Here is a 22936-nt window from a genome sequence, read left to right as displayed (position 1 = left end):
CATCTTCAGAACAGCGACTAACCATACAAGTCTGATCATAGAATGTGAAGAAAGTCCTGAAGAAGAATGCACCACTGCGATCAAGAGACAAGGTACATTGAAAACAGCAACTCTCCTCATCAAATTTCATCTCCTTGTTGCAGAGTTCATCATCACAGTATTTGCAACGAATATTCGTCTGAAGAAGGCAATCACCCTACATGGCACAGAATCAAAATCCTTACAACTACACCCTTTGCGATCTGCCTCTGAATCAGAACTTTAGAGTGAAGAGGAAAGAGAAGTAATGTGTTATGAACGAGAACCCCGTTCCTGTCGAGATCGATGACGTAATCCATAAATAAAAGAGGTTCTCAATCCATCTTGACTTTTCAAATTGAAAGAACGAGAATGATAAGATTTGAAAATTAAAAAAAAAGCAAAAAGGAGATGCCCCTGCCGTGATTCGAACACGGGTTATCACGGCCACAACGTGATGTACTAACCAACTATACTACAGTGGCACATTTTCTAGCTCCAAACTTGCCCACTTAACGGGAATGTCCACGAGTGGCAAAAACTCAAGGGGACCAACACAAACAACATCGAATCGAATTCATAGCAATCACTCCATCTTTCAAACAAACTAGAATAAATGACACTACTTATTTCAAATCCTCCTTGTGTAAAAACTCAAGGACTTGCTTATCATCCATTCGAGTCACCTTTTCTCCTTTTTGGGCAAGAATCTGTTCAACATTTGTGCTATTATCATCAAAATATCCTAAATGATCGGCAATTAGGTGAAGGTTGTTACACCCCGGACAACGGATCAGCACAACTCCGTGGTTGTATGCTTCCTTGCTCATCTTTCTCGCAGAACGTGTGTTACACACTTTGCACGTAAACACGATAATCATAACATCGTCCGTTGTTTTCGAGCCAGGAATGGAGGGCAACACTTCCTAGTCATAAATACTCAAAGAGAGAACAAACTCGACTTCTCGCATCTTCTTCCTTCGAATCGGGATTCTTTTCAGGCACTGGTACAGACCCTTCGAATCGTTTGATTACAGAAAAAGGAGAGTGTACATTCCATTGACTCATGGGACGAGCAAGTTGCATACTACATGACGGAAGGAAACATCTGCTTCTACCCGATGAATCGGCAAGCAAACACTCCTACCTAACACAACTCGTGCTGAAAAAACGTTTTTCCGATAGAGCTGCTATCCTTTTCAGTGCGTTGCACGCAAATCTCTGCATGGAGTGGAAAAATAAGAAAGTTTTAGAAAAACAACTTGTTGTATAGAGGGATCCTCTTTCCATAAACTATGAAATCCTCGTCTTAGCCTATTTGACTCCACGAAAAACCTATTTGCATGAATACAAACACAATAAGGATCAAAGCAATGTATAGTGATTAACGAGTATAATAAACAAGGAAATGTGCCATAACTATACTTATTTGAAAGTGTTTTGATCATTTGTGATTGAATTAGATGGTAGAGGACCTGAAATCTATATGATCTTTATAGGAATTGGAATACGAAGCAAGATTCCTCTCTGTGAAGCATCATAAGTTCCGAGGTAACTTATCGCGTATTATTGGTCTGTCACCTCAGGGAATTATGACGATGGAGACGGGACACTTGGCAGTTACAAACAAATGGCTCTGGACACAAGAAGTCATAGACATCAATCCTGTAAGTGTTGATAATAATGAAGATTTCGAACTGCATTTGAGAAAGGGAAGGTGGGCAGTGTGGGCGACCCATAAGAAATAGAGGAGAGCAAGTGATGAATTTTTCTACAGACGCCCTGCCAGCTCTCATGTGTACTGCCAGAAGATGGATGATGATGGCGAGGGGAGAAGATCAGGGAAAGCTCTTCAGTGGTTACAAGATTGGTCGCAGTGGAGATCGCAGGCCGATCGAACTTAGCGCAAATGCTGGAGACATCGTCGAGTACATTGATGGTTGACGTATGGCGTGTGTCTGATGGATAGATCGTGAGGTAGCTCACTATCCTTATCACTTGATCGCTTCAATCGACTATTTGGAGGAAGAGGGTGGTTTGACGATCACTATTTACAACCGCAAGCGTGTGTACATTCTTCCTGACCGCGAATCGTTCTTCAAAGATGCAAGCAACAAGGCTAAGCTGTGCGGAATTACCATTAACCGCAAGAAGAAGGGAGGCAACTTGGCGAGCGCTCTCGTAGGCGTTTGGAAGGGATTGCGAGGCGTAGAAAGGACGCGAGTTCAAAAACAACGACTATGTGGTTGCTCGTTTTGATGTGTACAAAGACACCCCGCGCCACATGGCTCCTGTGAAGCGTGTCATGCAGATCACGGAGAACGCTATGATGGAGTTGGACCCCGAGTCGTTTGTCATCACATCGCTGATTCCTCTCTGCGAGATCACGCATCTCATTCGTTGCTTCAACGAGGCGCAGATGTTTATGATCGAGTTTGTGGACCGTCCCACTCGCCGCTACTCCTGCAGCAATCGCGACGCGTTGCTAGGCGCGCTGTTGGACATCTGCCGCATGCAGGGACTGACCGAAGCGATGTTGCAGGTGGTGGAGACGCATCCCGGAATCAAGATCCGCACGAGCGAGGAAGAGAACGCGAAAAACATGGAGCTGACGTACGATTTAGGAGCGGGTGTGATGGGTAGTTGCTTGCACTCTCTGCAGGATGCCGCGGGCGTGCCGACTACGGTGGACGGAGAGCCGGTTCCGTTCACGTACGAGATGTACAATGCCACGTGCGAGTTCAACTGCAACGTGAAGGGCACGGGCGAGATCTTCAAGATCAAGGAGAAGGTGCTTTGCGTGTCGTATCTGGCGCTGTATGACCAGATTCGAGCCTGTCTGCAGGACAAGAAAGTGCCCGAGAAGGTGCCCGCGTCGATGTTTGAGACGCTGTATCGTTTGATTCTCCGCACGGAGCTCCCGTTCTACTTCATGCAGACGGAGGGAGTGATGGACATGATCACGGCTGCGCTGAAGAGCGGAAAGGAAGGCGTCGTGTTCTGGGCGATGGAGTGTTTGCGCGTTGTGATTAACCCCTACTCCGAGCAGCGGAACGAGGAGCTGGAGATCGCCAACAAGCAGGCCTTGCTGGTTCCCGAGTTCTGCGATTTGCTCCTGAAGTTGCTGGACGTGTACGCGTACAAACCGACGGGCACCATCGTGGTGATGTCCTTGATGGAGTTCCTGGAGAACATCCTGTCGAGTTATTCGGATACCACGCCCTCGGAAGTGAAGCAGGACTTGCTCAAGCAGCTCTCGGAGCGTCACTCCATCCTGCTGTCGCTCTTCCACTCCAACTGCTCCGGCGTCACCACCAGCACGGCTCTGATTATGAAGACGATCGTCGAGGAGTCGCAGAGCGAAGTGGCGCAGCTGATGCAGGAAGCGGCTCTGTCCGAAGGCGTGCTGCTTCAGCACTTCTACAACGCGATCTACTCCACGTCGGAGGATCAGCGATACATTTCTCGCTACCTCGTGGGATTATGGATGGGCGAGCACCAGGCTTCGCGCGCTTTGCTTGGCCGCATGGTGCCTATCGGAATCCAGCGCTTCCTGAACCATCCGGCATTGACCGATAAGGAGATCGAGGCTTATCAGAAGCGAGAGAACGCGCGAATGGAGGAGAATAGCGACCTACGTCCTTCGCGCGCGACGAGCCGTCTGCGATCTCGCATCCAGGAGTCGAAGCGAAGCGCGTCGGATCGCGGCAACTTCCCGAAGATGTTCTTCGAGATGCTGAACGATCACTCCACGTACACTGTGATCTGGAACCACGAAACGCGCAACGAGTTGAAGACCGCGCTGGAGAAGGAGCTGAACAGTCTGAAGCGCGAGCAGGACAAGGTGAAGGAGGGCGAGCCGAAGCCGCTGTGGAACCACGAGGAGTTCTTCATTGACTATAAGTCTCTGGAGAACGAGATCGTGATCGATGGCTTCTACATCAGCCACATGGTGGAGAACGACGGCAAGCTACGTCTGAATATCGACCGTCCGGAAGAGCTGTTCCTAGCCATCTACACGCGCATGCTGCGAGAAGAGAACTACGATAATAAGGTGCTGTGCATCAAGGCGATGACCACACTCTACAAATTCTACACAACCAAGATCGGAACCTTCTATGAAACGCGCCAGCTGCTGGATATGATCGATACCACTGCGAATCGTCCCTACCGCGATCATCTCATCATCCTCTTCCAGGCTCTGATGAAGTATCCCGGAAACGTCGATCTGATTCTCCGCGATCTGGACGGCGCTGCGGATATCATCATGGATCTGCTCTCGATGGCGCACACTGCCTCCGCCACCGAGCTCCGCGTCTCTTCCATTCTGCAGAACTCGATCATCCAATCCGGTCTGCTGCTGACTTCCGGTCCTGCCAAATCCAAGGGCGGAAAGTCCAAGAAATCGCCGAAGCCCGAGCCCGAGCCCGAGCCCGAGCCCGAGCCCGAGCCCGAGCCCAAGAAGGAGGAGCCTGCGGTGATCGTTGTGCCGGAAGAGCCCGCTGTTGTGGAGAGTCCCGACCCTGACTTCGACGACAATGTTCCTCTGGGCATTCCTGGAATGGGCGGCGTTCCTGCCGGCATGGAGGCGATCCCCATGGGCATGGAGGGCATTCCGCCCATGCCGATCGATGAGGACGAGCCTGTGGAGCAGTCCGCACAGTTCGCAGAACCTGCACAGCCCGCACAGCCCGCACAGCCCGCACAGCCTGCCCAACCCGCAGAACCCGCGCAGGAGGAGAAGGAGGAAGGCATTGCGATGTGGTGGTATATCACGGGACACGAGAAGCTGGAGAAGGGTCCGGTGACCGTTTCGCGTCTTCACCTGCTGCTGGAGCGCAATTTGATCACTCCGGACACGGAGGTGCGCAGCGAGCAAGGCGGCTACGCGCCCATCAAGTCGATCCGCCAGCTGCGCTGGCAGTTGCTGATGGAAGGAAACTCCTACCTGGAGCCGGTGGCCTGCGCTCTGACGGTGTTGGATATCATCAGCTCGATCCTCAACCGCCACTCTTCGTATGCCGCAGAGGGCATTCTGAAGACGCCCATTCCTCGCGCGAAGCGCGTGTTCGGCCAGCGGAAGTACCTGGCGTACATCGCGCAGCTGATGCTGGTGAACAATCCGACGCTGGTGGAGAACGCGGCCGATATGATCCGCATCATCACGGAGAACAACGAGGACGCGATGTCCAAGCTGTATCTCACGGGCGTGTTCTTCTTCGCCATGGCGTACAGCGGCAGCAACTTCCTGAAGATCAGCTCGATGCTGTACTCGACCCACTTGCTGCAGCACTTCAACACGTCCTCCGAGACGCTGACCGCCGAGCTGCCCATCAGCAAGCGCTCGATTCTGGGCACCATCCTCCCCGAGTCGATGATCTGCCTGCTGGACAACTACGGTCCCGAGGAGTTCACGAAGAAGCTGCTCGGAAACTTCGATACGCCCGAGGTCATCTGGAAGTACGAGATGCGCAAGCACATGGTGGAAGAGGTGCTCAAGCACATCGGCGATTTCGGCAAGAAGCTGCGCGAGAACCCGATGATGCTGTTCGATTACGGACCGATTCCTCTGGTGAAGTACCCCGAACTGGAGGAGGAGATGTGGTGCCACAACTACTACATCGCCGCGCTGTGCGACGAGAAGCGCTTCAACAACTGGCCGATCAAGAAGCCTGTGGAGCTGCTGCGCGCCGTTCTGGATCGCTGGCGAATCGAGAACACGAAGCAGGCCCCTGGCGTGAGCGAAGAGGAGGCCTATGCGATCCTGGGATTCGGCCCCGATGTGGAGCGACCCGACGAGAACACGCTGAAGAAGGAGTACCGCAAGTTGGCTCGCAAGTACCACCCCGATAAGAACCCGGAGGGTCGCGAGACCTTCGAGAAGATCCAGAAGGCCTTCGAGCTGCTGTCGAACACGCGCACGCGCACGGGCGGCCCGGATCCCGTGAACATCATGCTGATTCTGAAGGCGCAGCGCATCATCTACAAGCGGTTCCCGGAGAAGCTTGCGGAGTACAAGTACGCTGGGTACGAGTTCCTCCTGCCGATTCTGACGCTGGAGGAGGACGAGATGCTGACCGTGGAGCGCTGCCCGCAGCTGGAAGTGGCCTCGGAGCTGCTCTACCACACCTGCGCCTGCACGCCCTACAACTGCAAGGAGTTCATTCTGCAGAAGGGCATCGAGATCGTGGCGGCGCTCATCAATCGCTGCCTGATCGTGCCCGACACGAACAGCGACGACCCGCGCATTCCCGTGGGCGAGAACCTGATGCACGTGATCAGCTACGCGGCGGGTCTGGAAGAAGGCCGCGCCATCATGGAGCAGATCAGCTACCTGCCGACCGATATCGCGCGCTACCCGCTGATGGTCCAGTCGTCGCACTTGGTGCAGTACGGACTGGAGGCGATCGCGAACGCGTCGCTGAGCGCAGTGCTGCAGGATATGATGCTGAAGAGCACTTCCTGCGTGCTGTGGTCCACGCTGCCGCTGCTGTTCCGCTTCGACCCCTCGCTGGAGGAGAACACGACCGTGGAGATGGACGAGACCGCGCACAGCCAGCAGGCCGCCAACAACAACTGCAAGCGCGCCGCCTTGGCGCTGAGCCGTCTGGGCGGATACTCGAAGGCGGAGCCCAAGGCGCCGCGGAACAAGGAGATCCGCCGCCTGCTCAGCATCCTGCTGACGCCGCCGGTCGCCGCCAAGCTGTCCGATAGCGACGATTTCCTGGACATGCTGACGATCCTGAACACGCACAAGGAGGTCCCGCGTCTGATCTGGACGAGCGAGATGCGCGACCAGCTGCTGGAGTTCGTGCGAGCGCGCATCCACGACCAGAGCGAGACGGGCAACCCGAACTTGGAGCTGGTGAACGACTTCGTGTTCGAGGCGATCAAGGACGAGCTGATCGTGGGCGACGTCTATGTGCGCGTGTACAACCAGCAGAACCCCAAGAACTTCGAGCGAGCGGACGAGTTCTGCGCCGATCTGCTGGAGTACCTGCACGAGCAGCGCTCGGGCGAGCCCGACGAGCTGGGCCACTACAACGGCAAGTACGAGCCGAAGTGCAAGAAGAGCTTCATGCAGATGATTCTGAAGGCGCTGAGCCTGGTGCTGACCAACACCAAGGACCTCGCGCTGACGATCACCAACCCCACCGCGATCGACGACCTCTTCAGCTTCCTGCAGCCGGACGAGGACAACGACTACGAGGAGACGGACCGTCTCCGCGACACGGCCATCGACGTGCTCAAGATCCTCACGCCGCTGGCTCCGTGCGCCAAGACGATCATTCGCGAGGAGGAAATCCCCTGGATCCTCAAGATGCTCTACGCCGACTGCTTCCCGTGCCGCCTCCCCACGCTGGATCTGCTCTGCCGCCTAACCGAGACGTCGGAGGCCGTCGCGGAGCTGCGTCGTCTGAACGTGGTGCTGGTGGGCGTGTACTGCTTGTGCCGCGAAGAGGACCAGGTGGGCTCGCAGTACCGCACGATGGCCGCTCGGCTGCTGAACCGGATGTGCAACGACGAGAAGGAAGGCCCCAAGGTGATGCTGGAGCTGCGTCGCTTCATGCCCTCCGTGCTGGTGAACAAGATCAAGGACCAGGCGGAGATCGTGTGCTCGCAGTTCGACAGCGAGCACGAGACGCCCGAGATCATCTGGACGGGCCACATGCGCGGCCAGCTGCGCAGCACGGTGGAGGATCTGGCGCACGAGTGGAACCAGCGGCTCTGGAACGACGAGGACTTCGAGCTGCCGCGCGGATTCCACATGGAGTACCCCGAGCTGGCGCAGGAGCTGTACGTGGGCGGCATCTACATCCGCCTGTACCTGAAGGACCCGAAGTTCCCGCTGCGCAACCCGAAGGACTCGCTGGAGGGATGCCTGAAGATGTTCTTCGTGGAGGCGAAGTACGAGCAGGACCGCCTGTCGGGCAAGGAGGTGAAGCGGAACGACGACGAGGACAAGTACGTGGACGCCACGCAGCCGGACAATCTGAAGGAGAACGTGCTGTCGACGATCACGTCGGGCATCGCGTGCTTGCTGAAGTCCACGCCGACGCTGTCGGAGCACGTCGCGATGCTGGACTACCCGAAGAAGCTGGTGGCGACGCTGAAGGTGGCGGTGAAGCTGGCGCCGCAGAGCGATTTGACGATGAGTGTGATTCGAATCATGCACGATGTAGGTGTGGGAGAGAGGGGTGAGCGAGTAGATCGGCCACGACAAGACCTGCGCGAAGAAGATGTGCTCGAAGGATACCTTCCGCGCGTTCCGCGCGCTGCTTGAGGAGCCCGGACAGAACGCGGACTACGTGATGGAGACGTTCCGAATCATGTGGAAGGCGGACAAGAAGGGATTCTCGCAGATGGGAGTGGATCAGAAGCTGATCAAGTTCTTCTTCAAGCTGCTGGAGCATCCGATGAAGGATGTGAACGACGTGAATCTGACGAAGGTGAACATCATCCAGATTCTGAAGATCATGGAGAAGACCAACGAGGATGCGGAGGCGCAGCTGGCGGAGATCGAGGAATGGGAGAGATACAAGCATCAGAAGCACGATCTCTTCGTGAGCCGCAACGAGACCGCGGATCACTTCATCGAGCAGAGCAACAAGATTCTTGCTTTGGAGAATTAAATGAAAGAAAAGAAAGTAATCGTGAATTTGCGTTGGGTTTCTTTGTTCCTACAAACAAACAGTTGAACTTAGTTTCTGTGGCTGTCATAATGGGAGGAGCGGCTCTCATGCGATCGATCTTCTCGCTGTCGATCATCGTATCGACTCGAGCGACTCTCTCGCTCTTCCCGTCGGTCCTCTTTCCGGTCCTCTTTCCGATCTTCCCGTCGATCGTCTTTGCGATCGTCTCTGTGGTCTTCTCTGTGATCGTCTTCGCGATCGTCTCTGTGGTCGTCTCTGTGGTCGTCTCTGTGGTCGTCCCTTCGATTGTCTCTGCGATCGTCTCTGCTATAGTCTCGATTATACTCCTTTCGATCATCTCTGCTATAGTCCTTTCGATTCTCTCGACTATAGTCTCGACTATAGTCTCTGTGGTCGTCCCTTCTGTCGTCTCTTCGATCGTCTCTTCGATCGTCTCTTCTGTCGTCCCTGTGATCATCTCTTCGATCGTCTCTTCGATCGTCTCTTCCATAGTCTCGGTGATCGTCTCTGCCATAATCTCGGTGCTCCTCTCTTCTATAATCTCGGTGATCGTCTCTTCGATCCTCCCTCCGATCGTCTCTGCCATAATCTCTCCGATCGTCTCTGCCATAATCTCTTCGATCCTCCCTTCCATAATCTCTCCGATCCTCTCTGTGATCGTTTCTTCCATACTCCTCCCTTCTCTCGCTTCGACGTCCCTCTCTTCCGTACTCCCTTCGCTCATACTCCCTTTCGAACTCTCCTCGACGCTCGTACCACTCTCCGCGCGCGCCCTCGTCCGCGTACCGATCCCTTCTCGGTTCCGCGTATCGATCATTCACTTCTCCGTACGCGTCTCGGTGGCCTCCGTAGTACCCTCCGCGATGGTAATCGCGGCTTCGGCTTCGGCTTCGGCTTCGGCTTCGACTTCGACTGCGGTTGTGGCTTCGGCTTCGACTCCGCGGACGGTAGCTATGACTCGCATGACGGTCTACATCATGATCATTCTCGCTCCGATGTCCTACAGAACGAGTAGCGCTGCGCCTGCGTGCCCATATCTACCCAATAAACCCCAAATCGATCGCCTACACACGCCAGGCGTCGGCTTGTAGCCACTCTTCCGTTTGGAGAGCTGCGTGACGAGTTCGGTGCCGTACAACTTAAATCTACGCGATGAGCGATCCGCCAAGCCGCTACTTCTCTTTCAGAGCCTCGCTCGCATCATCCGGACTCTCGAACGTAACAAAGCCGTAGCCTCTTTGTGTGAAGCGAGCTCGCTCAGACAAACCTGCTTTTCTGATCTTTGTCGCGCATTACTTTCAACTCGGCGATCTTCCCGAATTTATCGAACAGCTTGTGGAGATCGTCTTCGTTCACCTCGTTCCTCAGGTTGCCGATAAAACTAGATAGCACCACACACACATCCCATACATGTTCGTCCCATCGTTCTTATTGGTGCTCCCGTCGTCATACGGGTACACAGGCCGGCTGTACGAAGATTCTCCGCCTCTCCGAGGGCTGGGATCGTAGGAATGTCTTCCGTTCAAATGATTCAACGGCTTTACCTGCGACTTTCATGATATCGGCTACGGCTACGGCTACGGCTACGGCTACGGCTACGACTGCGTCGACGGCTATGGCTGCGAGTCTCACTATCTCTCGCATACGAATAAGAGTCGTGGTGATGAGATCTGTCTAGACTTCAGTGATTCAATAGGAACATGTACGTCCATGGTAGTCATACACTTTATTTCCCATATCTGATTATAAAACAAGCAATTCATTGATTACAAATACCCGGAGTAGGGTCATAGCCCTTCTTCCGCCTCGATAGCTGTATCTCCAGTGCACGGCCATGGAGTTCATATCTGATCCATTTACGAATACGCGATCAATCCTACTTCTGTTCCAGAGCTTTCTTTGCGTCGTCCGGACTTTCGTACGTAACAAAGCCATACGCTCTTCAATTTAGCCCAAGTCAGAAGAAATGTACCTTCTAATCTTTGCTTTGTCCACAATTACCTTTACTTCTGCGATCTTTCCAAACTGATCGAACAAGTTGTGAAGATCTTCGATAGTAGCTTTGTCACTCAGATTTCCGATGTAACTAGCAAATCAGGAGCTCATAAATCGGTAACATGTTGGTTCCATCATTCTGGTTGTTGTTTCCATCATCATACGTGGGATTTGAACGACTGTTGGAGACATCTCTTCCATAATCAGGACTGTTGCCTTCAGAATTTCTTGAGCTGGAATGACTCAAAGAACGCTCTCTTTGCTTATCTGTTGAACGATCCGGACTGTTAGACATTGCAAATAACCTGTGAAACTCCAATTACAGGGTATGCCATATGGGTTTAAAACAACCATCTTGAGGGAATCGCGGGAATTCACTCGATTTGGCGAGAGTTCTCAGTTCTTGGCAAAGTGTCCATTTTATTCGATTATTACAATGGTAAGCAGCAAATCTTTCGGATGCTCATGGTATAGGCGAATACTCTCAAACCATATCTTGACTGCATTCGCACGACTCTTCGTGCCACTCTAGTCCTGCAAAATTTCCCATCCGAAGCGGTTGAGAGGCACAACAAACCTGAAGTCGAGTATCCGTAAGATTTGTTGATGGTTGTCAACTAGCTCATCCAAGAAATCTACAATGAAGCCCATTCTCATATGCCGAAACGACCGTGAGAAGTGCTTTATTGAGCCGTCTATTAATTCTCTGCGCATCAGCATCAAGATTAAGCAAGCCGATGAAATGGAAGTGGTTCTGTGCAGGAACTTCGCCCGCTTCCTGATGCAGCGATCGGAGCAATTCACTGTCCTTCGTAGAAAACCTGTGTCTGTGAGGGTTCGTATTTGTTGTCATTCGCAGGGTTACGACATCAGCTTCCTGATCACCTTCTCGATCCTCGAAGATTACGAGCGTGAGAAGCTAATCCACTTTATCATCGACTTTATGGAGGGAATTGATTCAGAGATCAGCGCAATGAAGATCGGCATCAACTCCAGAGCGCGTAGTGTCGCTTCTCAGTACATGAGAAGTTTTCTGTGTTTCCCTGTTTTCTCTCAAACACGCCATAATCCCCAATTCTAATCCACGTCCTTCTGCGGAGCGCGCAGCTTCGGGCCGCCCGCCTCCTTCGCCATGATGATCTGATCGACCTTCAGGATGGTGATGGCCGCATTCACCGCCAGTCGCAGCGCGTTCCGCTTCGTGGCGTACACATCCCAGATGGGCCGTTCCCCCTTGGTGACATCGCGCACGCTCTCCCCCTACACCCATCATGATGCTAATGCTGCTCCCTACGTCCAGATCGACGCCCATTCCGCACCGCAGATCCTCCGTGTACTTCTCCGTCAGCGCGCTCAGCACCCTCGCCACGTCCATCCCCGCGTTCTCCGCCAGCGTTCTCGGCACCACCTCCAGCGCCTCCGCGAACTACTCCTCACCCCGTTTCCACGTTTCCACTTTCCGCACCGCGTACTGGTCCAGACCCGGACACTCCTCCCCGAACGCCGCGACGCGGACGGCCATTCCGGCCTCGGCTCCGCCGGCACCCGGGATTAACCGCGGGTCCGTGCAGAGCGTTTTCACGGCGTTGACGCCGTCGTCGACGGCGCGCTCCACGTCCTCCAGGATGTTCTCGGTGGACCCGCGCACCACCACCGTGGCGATGCGTCCCTCCCCGCGGGAGGCGCGGAGGACGATGACCTTCTTCCCGCCGATCTCGGCGACGTCGACGGCGTCGGCGAGGCCGATCTCTTCGGCGGTGGGCGGTCCGACGCGCACCAGCGCGGTGGCGCCGAGCGCCTTGCAGAGCCGACGGAGGTCGAACTTGCTGCCGACGGACACGCCCATGATGCCGAACTTGTTCAGGAAGTGCCGAGCGATCTCGGAGATGCTGCCGCCCGCGAAGATCACGTTCACGCCCGTCTTCGCGATGGCTTCGATCTCGTCGCCGAAGGCGGCCTCCTCCCCGCGGGTGAACTGCAGCAGCTCCTGCGCGCTCTGGATGAGCACGGTGCCCTTGGTCTCGGAGCTGGAGGCCTCCAGTCCGCAGGTGAGCACGAGGGCCTTGGCGTGGGCCACGTGCAGCACGTCGTTCTGCGGGAGATTCGGCAGCACCATGCCCGGCATCATGTGCGTCTGCGCGATGCTCCCGCCCAGCAGACGCGCCGTGCGGATGTTGTCCACGTCCAGCTTCGGCTTCGCGGGGGCGGGCGGCAGCGTGTAGAGGCAGGCCTCGGCGATGGCGCGGGCGAGAACGTCCTCGTAGCCGTACTGCTTCGCGCAGATCACCGGAAGAATCGCGGAACTCACGCACGACACGTCGCGCAGGTCCGACACCGTGGACATGGCCAGCTCTGCGAGTGAGGGGAGGAGAGGGGAAAAGGGAACCGTCCAGCGCTTTGTAGGCCACTTCCAGAGCCTTCTCGTAGCCGGTGATGATGTCGTTCACATGGACACCCTAAGAGCAGTCAGAAATGGAGAGAGGGGAGTACGAGGATGAGGAGCTCGCCTGCCTTCGAGAGGAGCTCGCCAGCGAACGAGATGACGAAGTTGGTTCCATCGCCAACCTATTCTCGAAGGCGGCCGGAATTGCGTACCTCTTGCTCCTGCTTCTGCGCAGCCTCGACGATCAGCTTCGCTGCAGGATGGACTACTTCCATCTCCTTCACAACGGTTGCAGCATCGCTCGTGATGAATATTTTGTCGAGCTGATTGATCACCAGCTTAAACATGCCTAAACGTGAGAGACTCTGACAAACGCGACCATTTGGTCCCATAGAAGTACGATTAATATCCGACAGTTCTTTGCACGCATCAATATTACGAATTATAGCATCTTGCGTCCCAGAGAAGGACTTGTAACCACTTCGCAACAGTCCTTTGAAGCCAGCTCCAGAATTTAGCTAGAGCTCATACAATAATAAAAATAACCCACTTGCATTTACTCCAAATCAAAATGGAAAGTATTTGAAGAGAACTATCGTTATTAAAAATAGTCTTTATTTCTGGAGTTCGGAGTTTGATTTCTTTTTTCTAGGTTTTGGTACATCCATTACAATTTTTCGGTGGATCTGTATGCTTTGCATGCGACTTACTTGATTTCTTATCAGCTGCTTCACCTTATTTTTCTTTCTTACACTGCACTGCACTACCCTACTCAAATAACACTTTCCACTTCATCCATTCCTTCTAACACATCATGATTCCAACAAACAATTCACAAGAAAGATGGTCTCTACAAAGATGGAATTGCAAACGGATCAAATTGAATCGACGACGCTTCCCATCAACCCCCTCCACCATTCTCACCTGAAAAGTCAGAACCCGTACAGTCCACAGCGTCCTGCAAATCGACAACTCCTCCCGCCTACCTCCCACATCATCTCCATCCCTACCTCCGTCAGCAGCGACACCGTCGTCGCGGCCAAATTACACACCTCCTCGTCCTGACAATCGCGAATCATTCCAATCAGCACACTCACCTTCATCTCCTCACAGATTCTCCGTTTCTACGTTTCGCCCCTCATCCAATCAAAAACCTGCGATTCATTCGCCGATTCCACCAGATAGCTCATGAAATACACGAATTCCTTCCGGATCCCGCGTCCTCTCTCCCCATCGGCGACCGTTTCATTCACTTCGCGGCAAATCACGTGATCGAGCACCGATTCTACGGCGGCCTCCCCGCTGGCGGCGAGATTGCCCAGAATGAACACGACCACCCAGTAGGAATAATCGGTGGCTCCCTCGAAGGCAGGTTGCAGGGAGGGAAGCGAGATGAGGAAATCATGCAGGGCATCGAGGAGACCGTTGGAAACGAAGACGTCGCAGATGGCGTCGGAGAGAAGAACGAGATTGGCGACGGTTTTGAGCGCGGTGAGGGAGTGGAGGAGGGAGATGGAGGAGATGAGGAAGGGGTAGAAGGAATCGAAGACGGGCTGGAGCTAAACAGAGAAAAAGAGAAAAAGACGGTGAGATAGGTGGAATAGTAGTAGGGAATCGTGGAATCTTCCACCGAGATCGCGTACAGCACGAGGAGAAGGTTCGACAGGATGGGCTGCAGCTCGCTGCGATCGTCGGAGAGCGCGTAGAGATCGGTGTAGTAGCTGCTCACCTCGGAGAGAGTGTTGCTGATGGTGGAGACTTGGGAGATGTCCGCATGCTGACCAGCCAGGGGGGTGACGAGAGCCGCTAAGAGAGTGGACACACTGGAGACGATTTCGATGCTGTCTTGGTACTACGCATTGAATTCTAATTTGATATCAAAATAATACATTCTGTAAGATGAACTCCAGGGTCGGCCAAATCTCGTTATTCGAAAAATTGATTTGTTCTTCTCGGTCTATTAGCACAATAGTTGCTATACAACGCAAAATTTGAGGAATGACACTATCCGAGGCATTATTTAGACAATTCACCAAGGCACTCGGAATTCCAAGGTCAACAAACGTAGATCGCTACGATCAACAAATAACGAAACACAAACTTGATCTGCAGAACTAGCCTTGTAAATAGCAACAAATAAATCAAGGAGCTTAGGAATTAGATCCATATCATCTGTGTTCAGGAGAGAAACAAGGTCCGAGAAGTAATCGTTTTCAATCATTTCTGCCACAGAGATATCGTTTTCTAATTACCATCATTCCAAAACCACAGTCGTACTCTCCAAAAGAGTAAGAAGTGAGGAAACTACAGAGGGCAAATCAGAGGTGTCTGAAATATCGTGGGAAGATACGAAATCGGTAAGCTAAAGTAAACAGACAGAAAAGATCGAACAGAAGGACTAAAGTCAAAATCATCTCTGTTTTCCTTTGTAGAAATTCCCTAAAGAGTGACAAACAAGCAAGGGTGCTACGGGGAAGGACATTACCCAAAATGAAAAAGCCAACACACAATTTTGTTTTCTCACAAACAGCTCAACTATGATGCAAAATAACCTTCGCCGTATCGACGTCAATATCCTCAGGCAGCGCTCTCGCATTCGCCGGCGAGATGACAACTTCCAGGTCGCAAATCACCGAAGGCTTCTGCTTGATAAACGTCTGCACAGTGTATTCGCTACGCACTCCCGCCTTCAAGAACGGGATCATCAGCGTCAAGAACGCATCCAGCACCTACCTCTCAGACCTCTCCATCATCATCATCATCTACATCGAACGTAATTCCCTGAATCTGCAGCGCGTGCGCGAAGTTGTTCTGGTTCTGCAGCAAGCCTCCGTGCGCGAAGAAGTCCAGCCAATTCATCAACATGCGCCGTTCGTCTTCCTGCCACTCCAGCGTTTCGATCGTGTTCTGAATCACCGGAATTGCCGCTTCTTCCGGCATTGCCGGGACATTCTCATGATACTCGTCCCATCGGTGCGGATGGCGTGCGATAAATCGCGACAACTACCCTCAACCCGTGCAAATCTGCGCTTACTCTCCGAGCCCAATCGAAATTGCCGAATTCGGCGGACACGTGATCTTCCTCGTTCTGCGTGTTCGCCGCGCTCCCCACATCCTCCCGCTGCATGAGATCCCTCTCCAGCGCCTGCCTGGCCCTCCTCTCCTTCATCCCGCGCTCGCGCAGCGCCGCGTCCTCCTCCATCAGCTGTCGCATCGCCTGCTTCAAGATTCGTTTCTGCTGGTAGCTGTTCTCCAGACCCACTTTCCACCGCTCGATCTTCGCCTCGCCCTCCTCGATCAGCGCCTGCGTGCTCTCCAGACTCGCGCGCCGCGCGTCCAGCGCCAGCCGCAGCCGGCTGTTCTCCTCCGTCACCGCCTCCAGCTGTGCCTGCAGCCGCACCGTCTCCTCTGAGAGCGTCTGCGCCGCGGCCTCCTTCGCCGCGGTCTCCTTCACCAGCGCGGCGTGCAGCTCCGCGACCTCCTGCACGCGCGCGATCAGCGACTCGTCCTTCGTCGCCTCCAGCGCCTGCAGCTTGCTGATCGACTCCTCGTACGCGTGGACGGTCTGGTTCGCGATCTGCAGCTCGTGCGCCAGGCTCTACCGTCCCAGACGCCCCCAGCACCCACCTCGTTCGCCTTCTTCAGCTGCGCGAGCTCCTCGCGGTTCTGCTTCAGCTCGGCCTCCACCGCCGACTTCTCGCGCAGATAGCCCTCCATTTCCTTCTTGTACGCCTCCAAGCTCTGCTCCGCGAACGACACGCGGTTCTCCACCTTCAGCTTTTCCTCGTTGAACCGCGACTCGTTCTTCTGCAGCTTCGCGTGCAGCGCCTCCAGCTCTTTCGTCTGCGACCGCACCACTTCCCCCGACCGCGTCGCCTCCGCCTCCTTCCCTCGCAGAACGCTCGCTTCCTCCCGCGCCGCCGCCAGCGCTTCTTCGCGTTCCCGCAGTTCCCGCTCCAGCCGTTTCACCTCCTCCGCCAGCCGCTCGATTTCCCGGCTCTTCGTCTCCGTCTGCGCGCGCAGCTCCTTCACCTCCTCCGCCGCTTCGCTCGCCTTCTCCTCCTCCTCCTCCGCCGCCTGCCCGCTCGCTGCTCCCTCCGCCGCCGCTTTCCGCTCCAGAACCGCGGCCAGCTCCTTCGCCGCCGCCGCCTCCGCCTCCAGCCGCTTCTGCTCGACGGCCGCGACGTCGGCCTGCTTCTGCAAGGCGTCGCCGCGCGCCTGGAGGCCTCGCTGCCGCTCCTGCGCGTCGTCGAGCTGCTGGCGGAGCGCGGCGGACTGCTGCTTCACCGCCTGGATGTCCTGCAGGAAGTGCTCGCCGTGCGCCTTCTCCGTCGCCAGCTCCGCCGCGCAGCGCGCCAGCTCCTGCTTCGTCGCGGCGAGCGAGGCCGTGGCGGCGTCGCACTGCTGGGCCACTTCGCTGGCGCGGTCGTGGGACGCGTCCAACGCGGACTGCAGCTGCGTGGACTTCGCGGTCTGCGCCTGCAGCTGCGACTCCAGGACCTTCACGCGCTCGGCGAGCTGCTCCTTTTCGGTGCTAGGGTCGATCGAGGGCAGAGAAAAGCGGTACGAGAGGGAGAGCAACTGCTTCTGAAGAGCGTCGGGGTCTGCGAGGGACTCGAGTTTCTGGGCCTGGAGGGATTCGATTTGGGAGGAGAGAAGCGACTTCTCCGACTCGGATTGCTCCAGCGATTGCGCCTGCTCGGCCACTTGGGTCTACGAGGAATCGCGGGGAGAAGGCGGCTACGCGGAGGGTGGTGACGGTCTCTTGGAGAGACGAGTTCTGGATGCGCTGCTGCTCCAGCGAGCTTTTGACTTGCTCCAATTCAGTCGAGAGCGTCTCGGACTCCAATCGCTGAGCTTTGCGTGTTTCCTGATCCATTATAGAAGATTGATGTCGATTACGTCGTGGGATTGTTTCTCGTGCTTTAGATCTTCACGAAGGCGGGCGTTTTCTTCTTGATATAGATTTAAGACAGCATCGGTCTTCGACGTTTCCGGCTCTTGAGTCTCCTTGAATCGATTCTCTAGATCACTAATCGCCTTTTGGATTGTCTCTAATTCCTCCAGATGCTTCTACAATCACAAACCGAAATGAAATAGACTTTTAACATCGCAGCCTTGTTTGCGTCTGCATTAGAAACATCGGAAGACAGGCTAGACACTGTGCTTTTCAACTTTTGCACTTCCTGTTCTCTTTGTTTCAATAATACCTATTTCATTAGAGTGAAGCATAGATTCTCAATACTTCCAAATCGAGATTGGCGTTTCTCAAAATAGCTACCTCCACATCGGGTGCAACACAACTTATTGTGGTTTTTTCACTCTCAGAAGGCTTCCTTTTTTGCAATAGCGTCTCTGCAAACTGAACGAAACAAGATTCAACTACCCATGGGTCTTTTTACAGACTGGCACGAAGCTTTCACCCTTAATAGAATATCGCTCATACTATGCAATGATCACAAAAGAACGATTATTACTTTCAAGGAAGCTGGATTCTACCTCAAGAAACAAACACACTCGGAAAATAGGTTCAATTTTTGGAAAAGGAAAAAAACGATGTGACACATTCACAAAACGTCGGGGTTTGAGATTCAACACTTTGTATACAGCTATATGTGCTAACTAGAAAAATCCTTAGAGAAATACGAGCAAATTGAAAGAACTTAACTATCAAAGTATCGTAGCACGTAAGTATTTCACGTACCCAAACTACTATTGCAAGTAGACAGTGTTTGGTAAGCAGTACAAGGAGAATTGCATAGGTTACATGGTCGTTACGTCTATAAAGCTTCAAAAACAGCAGACAATTCGAAGATAACTGTATTGAGGATGATGATAGAATATTCTAGATATCAAACGTATAATAACGGTTATTTCAGGCAAATTGCGGTCCGTATACCTATCCCAATCACCTAGGATTTTATCACAATAATAAATATAACAAAGTAGGTGTGTGCTGATTTGGCATTTGATCGTGTCTAATTTTACTCCAAAAGATAGCAGAATAACCTGACTGCTAGATGGCTTTAAGACGACTAAACAAAGAATTACAAAGTCTCAGTCGAGATCCCCCACCAAATTGCAGTGCCGGACCAATCGGTGATAACATTTTCAAATGGCAAGCCACCATTATGGGACCAAAGGACAGTCCCTACCAGGGTGGTGTTTTCTTCCTGAATATATCATTCCCTGCTGGTACTACATAGAGGATGTATTGAACCATAGAATATCCCTTCCAACCACCTCGATGTACTTTTGTGACGAAGATTTATCACCCAAATATTAACTCAAGCGGCGGCATTTGCCTGGATATTCTTAAGAACGAGTGGAGCCCTGCTCTGACCATTTCCAAGGTGCTCCTGTCTATTTGCTCTCTGTTGGATGATCCGAACCCCGACGATCCGTTGGTTCCCGAGATTGCCAGAGTTTGCAAGGAGAATCCCGCATTGTATAGACAGACAGCTGCTGAATGGACCAAGAAATATGCTATGTAATGTCCTGTTTGTTCACAACAAACGCAAATAAATAAATAAATGAATAAGCAAGCAAAGCAAACCAAATCATTGCACCGCATTCCATTGCACTGTATTCCACTCATCAGCTTACTGACTGGGAGCATCATCGAATCCGTAAGGATGCTTTGTCTGCCAGTTCATCACGTCTCTGCACATATCCTTCAAGGTCTTCACCGCCTCCCATCCCAGAACACGCTTCGCCTTGGACACATCCAGATAAAACTCCGTGACATCTCCTTCTCTGCGCGGCACGATCTTGTAGGGAATGGTCTTGCCGCAGGCTTCTTCCATCGCATGCAGCATCTCCAGCACCGAGTAGCCTCGGCCCGCTCCCAGATTAAACACTTCCGTTCCGCTCTTCATCGTTCCGAAAATGTACTGAATGGCCTTCAAGTGTCCCTGCGCGAGATCATAGATGTGGATGTAATCGCGCACTCCCGTTCCGTCGGGCGTGTCATAGTCGTTTCCGAACACACTCACATAGGGTCGACGTCCGATGACCACCTGCTGGATGTAGGGCACGAGATAGTTGGGGATGTTGCTGGGGTTCTCGCCGATCTCGCCGCTCTCATGCGCGCCCACCGTGTTGTAATACCGCAGCAGGATCACCTTCCACTCCTTGTCCGCCGTCGCCAGGTCCATCAGAACCTGCTCTATCATGTAGTTCGTGCGGCCGTAGGGGTTCAAGATGCCCACGCCCACGGGCGATTCCTCCGTGATCGGAACAGGGTCAGCACCGTACACCGTCGCAGACGACGAGAAGATGATCTTCTTGCAGTTGAACTTGTTCATCGTTTCTAAAAGATTGAAAGTGCCCGTCAGATTGTTCTGATAGTAGCGGAGAGGTATCTTCCACGACCTACCCACAGACTTCAGGGTACCGAAATGGATCACAGCGTCGAACGGACCACGCTTCTCAAACACCGCCTCGATAGACGCCTTATCGTTCAGATCGGCCTACACGCTCAAATCCGATTCGACAAGCGTACCTCCATCAAGTACAGACGATCCTCGTCAACTCCAGCGAGTTTCTTGGTGGCCTCGTATGCCTTCGGGCTAACACTCAGGAAACCTACTCAAAGCCTACCTAGAATTACAGAAATTATCCAATAAAGTGAGCTTGTAACCCTCCTTTAACAATTCGATAGCAGTATGAGTAGCAATGTATCCAGTTCCTCCTAACGATCAAGCAAATCCCAGCACGCCCCTACCGGTTAAAAGAATATGTTCAGGCATTTCAAATCGAAATAATCACTAAATGAAATGAACATGATCTGAACAATTTTGGGTAGAAAAAACGACCCTGGGGGATTTCTCTACCTTTCTTTTGTAGTATTTCCGACAATGCAAATTGCTGCAGTTTGATCCAACAAACAATTCCTAAAGGATGTAGGGGGCATTCGCAAATAAACGATCGCAAATAAGCGTTCCGTAACCAGGGTAGAAATAAGTACCGATGCTTGCGCCCACTGCCTCAGCCACGATCGCAGCGACACACACCAGCAAATTCCTCATTGTCCGTTTCGTAAAGGAGCAAACGGTAATCTCACCATCTCCACGCTTCCGAGCCAAACGACGCGTTGGCTGATCTTCCAGTCTCTTGGGTTGATTTCTTCTGTAGTGCTGGTAGACCCACGACACGATCAGCACCATTTCATTGAATACAAACATGGAGATGTGATAAGCAAAGCTACAACGCAAAGACGTCCAGAACATCGCGGAGGACGCCTCCGGACGGCTCATTCGCTTGTCCTTGTTGAGAGAACTTTGCCGCACGCTCTTAAACATCTTCTTGCTAAAATGGGCATCTGTAGAGTTCACTACCAAATGCTCAATCACTCGTTCTGTTGTGCTGATTGAAATGTCTCGGATGATGAAATACTTGCTGTATTCCAAAATGGACTTTTGTGTCTCTCTATCTTTCAAAATTTTAGGAAAACGGGTACTTTTTCGAGATATCGAAATCCTCCTTATCATCCAAAACTTGGAAAGCGAAACCAATAGGAATGGACTTCAATACCGTTATCGCCATGCGAGAAGGTAGAAACGCATAATAGAGAGGCTTCAGTTCAGGATAATCAGACAACATGCGAGAGAAAAAAGTGGTGAAACAAACAAGGAAAGCAAAAATGTATCAATCTAATTTACAGTTTTATATATAGAGAGAATTATAATTCCAATTCCAATTCCAATTCCAATATGAATTTTAATAAGCCTGGGATGGCTCAGCGTCCTCCTTATCCTCCTTCTCATCCTCGCTGTCGTCCTCCTCTCCTTCCTTCTTATCGGGAAGCAGCTCCGAGTGCACGAACGGAATCACACCTCCAGAAGCAATCGTCACGTTGCCGAACAGCGCGTTCAACTCCTCATCGTTGCGCACAGCCAACTGAATGTGGCGGGGAACCACACGGTTCTTCTTGCTGTCCTGAGCAGCGTTTCCAGCCAACTCCAGAATTTCAGCAGTCAAGTACTCAATCACAGCAGCCAAGTACACGGGAGCTCCAGCGCCAATACGATCAGCCACTCTCATGTCTCTCATGTAACGAGCCATACGACCCACAGGGAACGTAATTCCAGCACGAGCAGAACGACTCATCGTCTTTCCTTCCACATTTCCACGACCTCCCTTGCCTTTTCCTTTGCCAGACATGTTTTCAAAATCAGCGAATATCCGAACTGAAACAATAAGTGATAGTTCAGGCAAAATCAGCAACAATAAGCAATGATCAAAAACAAGATTTTGATGACCCAATGAATTTCGAGAAACAAGAATAGTCGGATTTTGTTTTTGGCGGGCGATTTTTGTTTTATTGGCTGAACCAGATTGGGATTCAGTGCGCTGGAGTGATTGGTTGAATGGATAGGATCGTCCAATAAACAGTGCGAACGAGTTGGATAATAGAAACGCCCATCGATTTTTGGCGGTTATTTGACAGCACTATTTCTTTGAAGAGAGAGTGGGAGTGTCAATTTAAATATAATAAGTAGATATGGCAAAAACACCGAGCAAGAGTGCGAAGGGAGCGAAAGCGAAGGGAGATTTTTCCCATCGTAAGCGCAGAAGATTGGAGACGTATTCGTCGTACATCTACCGTGTGCTGAAGCAGGTGCACCCTGATGTGGGTATTAGCAAGCGTGCTATGGCGATTATGAACTCTTTCGTGAACGATATCTTCGAGCGTCTTTCGGATGAGGCGATCAATCTGGCTCGTTACAACAATAAAGCTACACTGACTGGAGCTGAGATCCAGACTGCTGTCCGTTTGTTACTTCCTGGAGAACTGGCGAAGCACGCTATGTCTGAGGGAAGCAAGTCTATTTCCAAGTATTCTACCATTGGAGGTGTCGAGTAATTCTAATTACTATGTTGA

At 52.6% G+C, this 22936-nt stretch overlaps 10 protein-coding genes; 4 read left to right on the top strand and 6 right to left on the bottom strand.

Annotated features, from left to right (window-relative positions):
• Window positions 1–631: 631 nt before the first annotated feature.
• GSBLH_T00000541001 (Zim17) lies at window positions 632–1086 on the bottom strand (the record flags this gene model as incomplete). XM_013038763.1 has 2 exons in its annotated part: window positions 632–944; window positions 976–1086. The coding sequence occupies 2 exons, from the start codon at window positions 1084–1086 to the stop codon at window positions 645–647; spliced, it is 411 nt and encodes a 136-aa protein (XP_012894217.1). The 3' UTR covers window positions 632–644.
• A 693-nt stretch (window positions 1087–1779) lies between these two features.
• GSBLH_T00000540001 (uncharacterized protein) lies at window positions 1780–8686 on the top strand (the record flags this gene model as incomplete). XM_013038762.1 has 3 exons in its annotated part: window positions 1780–1957; window positions 1988–2199; window positions 2231–8686. 3 exons carry the CDS (start codon window positions 1780–1782, stop codon window positions 8300–8302), a joined length of 6462 nt encoding a protein of 2153 aa, XP_012894216.1. The 3' UTR covers window positions 8303–8686.
• A 2309-nt stretch (window positions 8687–10995) lies between these two features.
• GSBLH_T00000539001 (uncharacterized protein) lies at window positions 10996–11707 on the top strand (the record flags this gene model as incomplete). XM_013038761.1 has 5 exons in its annotated part: window positions 10996–11106; window positions 11142–11260; window positions 11289–11496; window positions 11527–11578; window positions 11617–11707. The coding sequence occupies 5 exons, from the start codon at window positions 10996–10998 to the stop codon at window positions 11622–11624; spliced, it is 498 nt and encodes a 165-aa protein (XP_012894215.1). The 3' UTR covers window positions 11625–11707.
• Window positions 11708–11731: 24 nt separating this feature from the next.
• GSBLH_T00000538001 (uncharacterized protein) lies at window positions 11732–13570 on the bottom strand. XM_013038760.1 has 7 exons: window positions 13430–13570; window positions 13263–13399; window positions 13158–13232; window positions 13054–13123; window positions 12124–13019; window positions 11962–12093; window positions 11732–11927 (listed from the first exon to the last, which is right to left on the bottom strand). Exons 1-7 carry the CDS (start codon window positions 13440–13442, stop codon window positions 11745–11747), a joined length of 1506 nt encoding a protein of 501 aa, XP_012894214.1. The 5' UTR covers window positions 13443–13570; the 3' UTR covers window positions 11732–11744.
• A 765-nt stretch (window positions 13571–14335) lies between these two features.
• Window positions 14336–15532, bottom strand: GSBLH_T00000537001 (uncharacterized protein; the record flags this gene model as incomplete). The annotated part of the gene is made up of 6 exons (XM_013038759.1): window positions 14336–14902; window positions 14940–15122; window positions 15152–15294; window positions 15328–15412; window positions 15442–15489; window positions 15521–15532. 6 exons carry the CDS (start codon window positions 15530–15532, stop codon window positions 14336–14338), a joined length of 1038 nt encoding a protein of 345 aa, XP_012894213.1.
• Window positions 15533–15581: 49 nt separating this feature from the next.
• GSBLH_T00000536001 (uncharacterized protein) lies at window positions 15582–16239 on the bottom strand (the record flags this gene model as incomplete). XM_013038758.1 has 3 exons in its annotated part: window positions 16085–16239; window positions 15817–16053; window positions 15582–15779 (listed from the first exon to the last, which is right to left on the bottom strand). Exons 1-3 carry the CDS (start codon window positions 16175–16177, stop codon window positions 15582–15584), a joined length of 528 nt encoding a protein of 175 aa, XP_012894212.1. The 5' UTR covers window positions 16178–16239.
• A 2805-nt stretch (window positions 16240–19044) lies between these two features.
• GSBLH_T00000535001 (uncharacterized protein) lies at window positions 19045–19544 on the top strand (the record flags this gene model as incomplete). XM_013038757.1 has 2 exons in its annotated part: window positions 19045–19245; window positions 19276–19544. The coding sequence occupies exons 1-2, from the start codon at window positions 19071–19073 to the stop codon at window positions 19542–19544; spliced, it is 444 nt and encodes a 147-aa protein (XP_012894211.1). The 5' UTR covers window positions 19045–19070.
• Window positions 19545–19611: 67 nt separating this feature from the next.
• GSBLH_T00000534001 (uncharacterized protein) lies at window positions 19612–20808 on the bottom strand. XM_013038756.1 has 4 exons: window positions 20777–20808; window positions 20653–20743; window positions 20555–20621; window positions 19612–20522 (listed from the first exon to the last, which is right to left on the bottom strand). Exons 1-4 carry the CDS (start codon window positions 20799–20801, stop codon window positions 19653–19655), a joined length of 1053 nt encoding a protein of 350 aa, XP_012894210.1. The 5' UTR covers window positions 20802–20808; the 3' UTR covers window positions 19612–19652.
• Window positions 20809–21686: 878 nt separating this feature from the next.
• On the bottom strand, window positions 21687–22215 carry GSBLH_T00000533001 (Histone H2A; the record flags this gene model as incomplete). XM_013038755.1 has 1 exon in its annotated part: window positions 21687–22215. The coding sequence occupies one exon, from the start codon at window positions 22213–22215 to the stop codon at window positions 21772–21774; it is 444 nt and encodes a 147-aa protein (XP_012894209.1). The 3' UTR covers window positions 21687–21771.
• A 340-nt stretch (window positions 22216–22555) lies between these two features.
• GSBLH_T00000532001 (uncharacterized protein) lies at window positions 22556–22936 on the top strand (the record flags this gene model as incomplete). XM_013038754.1 has 1 exon in its annotated part: window positions 22556–22936. One exon carries the CDS (start codon window positions 22556–22558, stop codon window positions 22916–22918), a length of 363 nt encoding a protein of 120 aa, XP_012894208.1. The 3' UTR covers window positions 22919–22936.

Source organism: Blastocystis hominis (assembly GCF_000151665.1).
Source record: "Blastocystis hominis, Singapore isolate B (sub-type 7) whole genome shotgun sequence assembly, scaffold_0".
NCBI classification, from domain to species: domain Eukaryota; class Bigyra; order Opalinata; family Blastocystidae; genus Blastocystis; species Blastocystis hominis.
This window is presented reverse-complemented; position numbering and strand designations above follow the sequence as displayed.